This window comes from Vombatus ursinus, unplaced genomic scaffold (genome assembly GCF_900497805.2).
Source record: "Vombatus ursinus unplaced genomic scaffold, bare-nosed wombat genome assembly UNPS02014777.1, whole genome shotgun sequence".
Lineage (NCBI taxonomy): Eukaryota > Metazoa > Chordata > Mammalia > Diprotodontia > Vombatidae > Vombatus > Vombatus ursinus.
In genome coordinates, this window is record NW_020954555.1 from 2,573,971 (window position 1) to 2,582,407 (window position 8,437).

At 51.1% G+C, this 8,437-nt stretch overlaps 1 protein-coding gene across 3 annotated transcripts; it reads right to left on the reverse strand.

The window, feature by feature from the left end:
* Nucleotides 1-2,945: 2,945 nt before the first annotated feature.
* Nucleotides 2,946-7,783, reverse strand: CD164L2 (CD164 molecule like 2). Of its 3 annotated transcripts, none has more exons than XM_027864889.1 (6): nucleotides 7,644-7,783; nucleotides 6,912-7,082; nucleotides 6,099-6,176; nucleotides 5,892-5,951; nucleotides 4,282-4,435; nucleotides 2,946-3,051 (listed from the first exon to the last, which is right to left on the reverse strand). In XM_027864889.1, exons 1-6 carry the CDS (start codon nucleotides 7,726-7,728, stop codon nucleotides 2,967-2,969), a joined length of 633 nt encoding a protein of 210 aa, XP_027720690.1. In that variant the 5' UTR covers nucleotides 7,729-7,783; the 3' UTR covers nucleotides 2,946-2,966. The 3 variants fall into 3 exon arrangements, with proteins under 3 accessions (XP_027720690.1, XP_027720691.1, XP_027720693.1); XM_027864890.1 differs by having other exon boundaries at nucleotides 2,978-3,234; XM_027864892.1 differs by having other exon boundaries at nucleotides 2,978-4,435.
* Nucleotides 7,784-8,437: the final 654 nt, after the last annotated feature.

Here is an 8,437-nt window from a genome sequence, read left to right on the forward strand (position 1 = left end):
CCCGTTTCTGCCACCTGACGTGAGCTCATGGGATCATAGATTTAGAGCTGGTAAGAACCTTAGAGATCATCTAGTCTAGGGATGGGGGACCTGAGGCCTTGAGGCCACACCTCGAGGCCACAGGTTCCCCACCCCTGAATTCTAGTCCAACCTCTTTATTTTACCAATGAGGAAAGTGAGACCAGAGATTAAGTGACCTGTCCAAGGTCATAGGATAGTAAGTGGCAGAGGCAGAATCCACACTTAGATCTTCTGACTACATACCCAGTGCTTTTCTCACTGTGTTAGGCTGCCTCCTGAAGTTACCATGTTCCTTTTTATAAAATGAATGCCCCTAACAGGGATCTTGTGAGGAAAGGGATGTGAACTAAGACTGGCATGCTGTGAAGTACCAGATTACCAGGTGGGGACTATAGGAGCTCAGAGGAGGGAGCCTTGTGGACTTGAGGCAGTCAGGCTAAGCTTCCTGGAGGGAGAGCCTTGAAGGATGGGAAGAATTCAAACAGGACAGGGGAGGAGGAAGTGGTCCTTCAAGGGTTTAGGGGTAGAGTCCTTGATTAGGTACTAAACTGATGCCCCTTCCAAAATTTGCCCTTGGGTTCAACTTAATTTTGAGTTTAAATTTAATTGAGCTCAATTTGATTTGACAAAGATTTCTTAGGCACCTATTACATGCCAGGCACCATGATGGGCACTGTGGATACAAAGACAAAAATCAAACAGTACCTGCCCTCAAGGGTAGGTCTTAACCAGTGGTAACCATCTTAACCAGTGGTAAAATGACATCTACACAGAAAAGTCAATGCATAGTGACTGCGAAATAAAGAAGACTCCAGTAACTGGCTTAGTGTAAGTGTAATGGTGACACGGGAACTCTGCTTTGAAAGAAGCCAGGGATGCTAAGAGAGGCAAGGGGAGGAGGGCATGCATTCCAGACACGGAATGTACCAAGGGATGGGGATGAGAGATGGAATGCAATGTGGAGATAACAGAGAGAAGACCAATTAGGCTGGAACTGAGTAACAGGAAGGAAAATCATGTGAAATATGTCTGGAAGAGTTGGCAGGAGCCAGGAAGTGAAGGCCTTGAAATGCCAAACAGAGGAGTTTTGTAAGCTTATCCTATTCTTCACTTTTCTTTGTGTCATGGATTCACAGTCTGGTAAGCAGGGGGTGTGCTGGAACCAGCGGAGCCAATTGTTAAATTTTCATCGTAATAATCCACAACTTGGAAATGGTAAACTCTACAAATTAAGAGCTTGATTTATTGTTTTGTTGATTGTGTAGACTAGATTTGAGATAGAAGATGTTAACAATTCAGATTAAATTTGTTTCGGGTATACATTTTTTTCTCTTCAAAGAGCTGGTTGTTAAATGTTTACCAGCACACCCCTAAGCCTATGGGGTTCTTTCTCTAATAAGGTTTTTAAATAATTGGAGGAAATGCAGAGGTTAGTGAAAATCTGTCATTGTTTTCCTCTCAGAGTTCACAGACCCCATGAAATCCAATCATGGACTGCTGGTTAAGAAACTTAGTCCTAGAGGGTAATGATTAGGATTTGTGTGTTAAGGATATCGTGTTGGCAACTGTGAGGGGCAAGTAAGGATTGCTGGAGGGGAGAGACTAGAAAGCAGAGGCCATTGCAATGAACTTCATGTAATGCAAGGTGCTTTAAGAATATAGTATAAGAGGGACAGCTAGGTGGAGCAGTGGATAGAGCACCTACCCTGGAGTCAGGAGGACCAGACTTCAAGTCTGGCCTTAGACCAAAACACTTGACGCTTCCTAGCTGTGTGACCCTGGGCAAGTCACTTAAGCCCAACTGCCTAAAAATAAAATTAAAAAAAAAGAATATAGTATAAGAGATGCTTTAGAGGTAAGTTGGTAATTCACCAATAGAAGTAATTGACAACAGCTGGCCAGTGATAGCATATGAGAGTTTGGGGAAGGGTCTTTGGTATCACTTCACAGTTAAGTGTCTCTTCCAGGACTCTATCTCCCCTAAAAAGGCCTTCTCCCTCCAACCAGTTTCATTTGAATTTTACTCATCCTTCAAACTTGGAGAGAAAAAAACAACCCAAGCTCAGATTGTAAACCTCAAGGTGACCAGAGGTTGGTGGTACCAACAGAATGAGGGAAATTTGGAGAAGGAAGAGCTTTGAGGGGAAAAATGAGTTGTTTTGGCCAAATTGAATCTGAGGAGCCGTGTGGTAATCCAGCAAGCAGTTGGCAATGAAGAGGGAGCATGGTATAATGGACAGAATGCTCAAGTTTGAAGCAGGGGGATCTGAGTTCAAGATCCATCTAAGACACTTGGGCAAGTGTCTCGTGTCTCCCAGCTTCAGTTTTTCCAGCTCTAATAGCATGAGGATGATAACCTTCAGCACTCTCTGAGGGTCACTGTGAGGTTCAGAAGGTGCTTTGCAAACTTTAAAATACTTCATAAGTGTCAGTTATGAAGTTATTTTAACTGTATCTTTATTGATATCTTGTTTTTACATGGCCTAGATTCCTTCCTGGCCCCTTTCCTCAAAGTCATCCTTTATATAACAAAGGATTTTTAAAGTTATTTTTAATGTGAGACTAGTGTTTAGGAGGGAGAGATCAGGGCTCTGGCAGGTCTCTGCATCAGGACAATAACTGAGAAGGGGGCCCAGCACGGAGCCTTGACCCTAGGAGGGTTCAGTTTTGGTCTTGGCTTCTGCTGTGTTCTACCCCCACATACCCACAATCTTTCTCTCCCTTCATGCCCCTACCTCCTCAGCTACAATCTCTCCCCATCCTCAAGCCCCTCCCCTGGCCCCAGTCCACTAGACTTCACAGGGGGTACAGGCCCAGGTGCCTCTTCCTGGAGAGAACAGTTGCTTTTCCCTTCTCTCTGCCTTGAAGGAGTCCAGAGTTAGTAACACCCCACCCTACCCCACCTCGCCCCCATATGCCCCCTCTCCAGAATTCAGGAAGAGTGATCACAGCCCAGAGAGGAGTTCCTTTATTGGAGCATAGCAGCCTTCAGGGAGGGTCAGTGGGTATGATGAAGCCACCTCAGTTAGCCTGAGAGACGGAAGGAGTGAGCAGAAGGTTATCTTCCAAAGCTTGACCTTCTCTCCCTCCGAGGCTGGGGTCCAGCCCCCCTTTCTCAGATGGAAGCCGGGCTGAGGGCACATGAGGTCACAAGGGCCTGGTACTACTGCCTCTGCCCCCCGCCCCACTCCATCTTGTCCTGGTAGTCAGATCCTATGACGGAGATCATGGGATGGAGAAAATATTCAATTGGGGGGAGGGGATAGAGGAGGGGGACAGCTTCCCTGGGCTCAGTAGACCACCCACCACCCTTACCCTGAGTCTGCTGGGAGGTGGGGGTGGGGGTGAAGAGTCTGGCAGAAATTCAGCCCCAGAAGGCCCATGGCCACCCTGGGGCCCCAGCAGTCCCTCATTCCCTCGACAAAGAGATGGTGGCCCAGGACAACAAGGTGGTAGGTTATATAATAGAGGCTCTGGGTACAGGGCTTCAGAAGCAGACCCTGCCCCAGGCCTCCAGGGCCAGGCAGCCCCTCAGGCCTGGCTTCATACAACACACAGCACCACACACTGAGATCCATCCCTCCCTGCCTCCCTCCCCATGCGGCCTAGGGGCGGGAATGGGGAGTGCCAGTTAGGGGCTACAGGAGAGGGGGCTGGCCTCTCCTGTCTCCAACCTTTCCCCAGTTTTTGGAGGGGGTGACTGGGAAAGATTGTTCCCTTCCCTCCCCAGGACAGGTGATCAGGACAGGGAGGTGGGGCCTCATTTCCCTTCAACACCTAAAACAAAGCAAACTGCAAACATTGGTCCCTCTCTAGTAACCAGGGGAAGGGTCAGGTCCCCTAGGAGGGGCCAGGCAGGCCATTCCTTGGGCCAGGACCTACTGGTTCTCCTCTCTGGCAGCGTGAAGGAGACAAGGACACAGGTCTAGGGTTAGTCCCCTCCCCCTTGAGATCCCTTCCCCACAAGCCTTGGGAACAGAAGGCGCAGAGATGTGAGAACGAGGTAAGGGACTTTCCCTAGGCCATCACTGTGCTATCCCCTTCCCTGCCTTGGGAAAAGAGGGACTTCACAGCTGAGAGGGAAAAATAACCTTTCACCTATCTCTCCCCAACTTCAAGCTAGAAGCCCAAGGGGTCAGACAGATTTCTGGGGGCTATACAGGGTAAGGGGACAGAACAACCAGCACGGTGGGGGAGGCGGGAGAAGAAGGGGCCCAGGGACTCTCCCCACCTCCTTCCCCAGGGACCCAAGTGCCTTACAGTGTTTGATAGGTGTTATCCTTGACCCGGACAAAGCGGATGAGGAAGAAGGTTACAGCCTGTAGACTCAGCACCAGCACTATGCCCCCAACAAAGCTAGCACCATCAAAGCCAGGAGTATGGGTGTCCAGAGGTGGGACAGTGTCAGGACTGCCTGGACGGGGCAGAGGAGGGCATCATCATGTCTGGGCCTCATCCTTCCCTCATCCTCATACCATGCCCGGGGCCCCCGTGCCCAGCAGGGAAGGGCAAGGCCAGGACACAAGAGGACAGAGCTGACTGGGACCCCCCCTCAGAGCCCATTGGGTTTAGCCCCTGCATTTGAATTACATAGAGATTAAGTTACTTGTTGAGAGTCAAACAGCTAGGATACAGCGGAGCTGGGAGTCAAACCCAGGTCTTCTTATTCCAGGACATCCAGTGTTTTTTCTCCTTAATACAATTCAGTTTTCCCACCTGTTCTCTCCTCTGTTTCCTTGCTTGAGTCTTCTCACACCTCCTCATGGGAAAACTGCTGTTAGCAGTTTTGCAGACACAAAAAGAGCACAGGGAAGGCTAACAGATCTGCCACTAGAATTCACCAGCTGAGTGGGCAAATCATACTTCTCTGGGCCTCAGTTTCCTCTTTTGTAAAATAAGGGAGTTGTAAAGTCCCTCCTGTTCTAAGCATTCCATGTCTTAAGGACCCTTCCAGCTCACAGTGAGTTAGTTTGTAAGCTCTCAGCGTAGAAGCCAAGCCTCACTGCAGCCTTGTAACATCGTAGATAATCCCATGCTTATATGTGACTTCTTCCTTCTAAAGCCATTTCAGTTCAGGGAACACATTCTCCTGATCCACATTCCCATCACCCCCTGCAAGATGGGCAGAAGAATCTCCATTTGACAAGTGTGGACATCCTTAGGGATTCTGAGTCCTGGCCTAGGGCAGGGGTTCTGGTCCCTCTCCTATGGATTGCTTCCTTCCTGAAAGTCCTCCCTCTCCAAGAAGCAGTAATACCTCTGGGAGCAGAGGCGTTATGGGCTCTGTCCTTCCCTTAGGATAAGATTTCACCTCTTGGATTGAGGGTTTGGGGAAGGGCAGGTCTTGACAGGGCAAGATCACCTTGGGACAAAGGGCAGGGTAGGTCCCTATCTGAGCCCAGGGATAGGATGAGTAGGAAAGAAGAGATTGGGTGCAAAGAGAAAGAAGAGTAGACGTGGGGAAGCCCTGAAGAGGGGGAAGAGAAGGAAAGAAAAAAAAAACCAAGAAAACCAGTATCTGAGAGAAGGGCTTGCTGGTGGCAGAGAGAACTGGCCTGCCTATCAATAATTCATTCCTTGGGGAGATCTCATTACCCATTGTAATTTAACCAAGAGCTCCCACTGATCCCTTCCCCACCCCCAAGTTATCAAAGGTTCAGCCTTGTGACTTCTCCAGATGCCCCCTCAGCCCCCATGTACACCCTCACCCAAAGTAGGGGGGAAGGCTGGGGTTAGGGGCTTCCTCCTTCCCCAAGGCCCCTAGAACTGGACCTCCAGCAGCTCTGGCCTCCTTCTGGGGCTTAGAGTCTGCTGCCCCAGAGCTGGTTCTCCCACCACCCATCCGCTGCCCCCCATGGTTCACCCCATACCTGATGTGAATGCCTTTGATTCCTGGGTGGGTGGCTGTGGAGCAGCTGGGGAGACATAAGCTATTATAATCCAGGGGAAAAAACCTCTGAGATCTTCTGCACTAACAGCCCTCCCCACCACCTTTGTTCTCCTGCAGCTAAGCCAGGTTTTGTCAATCAGCCTCCTTCCCTTGGGTACTGGACCCCCTTCTCCCTGCTTAGAGTTACCTGGGCACAGAGCTGTGTGGTTATAGATAGAGCAGCCTTCCTTGGCTTCTTCTTCCCGAGCTACACAGTGCCCATGTCCTGGAGGAGAGAAGGAAGGTTGGGACAGGAAATCCCCCAAAGACTCAGCCTAGAAACAAGTCCCCAAGGATTTTCCCAGCCTTCAGGGCCCCAAGGGGTCCAGACCCAAATTTGAGATAAAGGAGATTCCTGGAGGTTTTGAGAACACTGAAGGTTTCTAAGTTTATGGACTGACAAGGATAAGGAGTGACCTTGGAATGCAGACTGTCAACTCGATGAGATTTGGGGATGTGGAACATCAGGAGGGAGCTTAGATCTGCTCAGGGCCCCTTCCCTTGGACCTTGTAAATTTGGTTTTGAAAATATTTTGATAACTATTTCAATATGATTTTATTTTGCAATCCTACATATTTTGTTTTATGCATTTCAAAACCACATTCTCGGAGGGCGTCTGTGGCACACACCAAAAAGGCTGAAGACCCCTGATCTAGGCCCACCTCATCATTTATAGATGTGAAAATAGAAACCCAGAGAAGGGAAAGGCCTTGTACAAGATCAAACAGCGGCAGAGCCAGGATGGTCCCTATTTCTCCTGGCTCCCAACCCAGCGCATTATCCACTGTATCACCTGCCATTTAAGTTACTTATGACAGAAGACTCCTTAAAGTAATAATTGAGAAACTGTTGAGGACTGTGTAGGAGGGGGATGGGGGTGGGAGGGGGATGCTTCCAGATTTTCATTCTGACAGTTGGAGGAGTCACACACAGCTCCCTTCCCTTTTTCCAGGCCCTTACCTGGCTCCTCACCCCTACAGTGTTCCCACACACAGCCTGAGAGGTTTCGAGCAGGTTCCCCCTCCACGCAGTGCTTGCAGGATTGCAGCTGTTTGCATTCGGCAACAGCAGCAGGGCCCCAGATGTTAAGACCGAGCAGGGCTCCCCTGCCCAAGGCTCTGCCTCCTTTACCTGGAGTGGGGGAAGAAGAAGGAGGCTGAGTAGTCAGGGAGGGGCTTCCCCAGCCCTGACAGACCCTCCTCTCTCCCCAGCCACCTCCAAACACACACCTGGGGTCTGTTATCTGGTCCCAAAAGGAGTAGGGACCAGCTGTTTCCTACTCCCCACACCCAACAGCTGGTTCTTCCTGACTCATCCTTCAGTCAGAGTTGTGGAATTGCTGGGAGGTCACAGCTGGGGCCACACCAGGCAGGTTCTCAGGGTTTAGAATCAGGTCGGCCTGGGACAGCTACAGGCTCAGGCCCCAGCTAGAAGGCAGGGACCAGGACTTTGCGATTGTCTATGAGGATGAGGGAAATTGGGAGGAGTTGCACTCTTGGCTTGAGTAGCTGGGAGATGGGGGGAGGGTTGGAAGCAATCACGTCTCTGAGGGGCCGGGCTACCTCATCCTGGCAAGAGGACGTCTGCCTGAGGAGGTTCATGCACCTGATAAGGGGTGATGCGAAAGCATACCTGGCTGGGAAGGAGGGCCCGCCCACACCTGGCTGTCCCCACCTGTCCCCCACCACTCACCGGCTGCTGCAAGCTGGGCACAGAGCAGGAGGCAGCAGCCGCTGCAGAGTGCAGCCCGGAGGGCTCGGGGCCCCAACACGGCCATGGACTCAGGAGGAGGAGGCTGCTCCTGACGCTGGGCACGGAAGGGATGGCGGAGCGTCCCTGCCTAACACTGGGCAACTGGGGAATAAGCCGGCACCAGGAGAGCCCCAGGGTACCTGGGCAACCTGGGGCGGGGCCCGGAGAAGGAGGGGGCGTGGTCATGGTGCGGAGGCGGGGCCAGGTGAGAGGGGACCAGGTCCGGGACTAAGCTGGTGAGGTGGAGGGGGGCTTAACAACGCGAAGAGAGTGGGGGGCAAAGGAAGAACACCCCGCCCCACACACACGTGCGTTGAAAAAAAACGAACATAGAGGGTGGGACGGGGTCTGGCAGGAACATAGGGCATGGCCAAGAGCAGGGATTCGGGACAGGTGAAGGTGGGGCCAGAAGAATGGGGAGGAGCCAGATGAAGGAGGACCTCAGCGGGCCAGGAACACAAAAGGGACCAAATGGGAACGGGGCACGTGGACCCCAGAATTCGAGGTGACCTCAGCAACCAGACGTATCTGGGAGAAAACAAAATGTAGGCGTGCTTTGGAAGGAGGGGCTTAAGAAGGTGAGTAGGGGCTGACTTTAGAGTAGAAGATTTTGGGGTTGGGCCATGGGGGAGGGACATTAAATCAGAATGGGGAGAAGGAGATCAAAGTCCCGGTTCTTCCATCCTGAGGAGAGTTTTCCTCCTAAGGACTTGATCCACACTACGTGGGTTTTT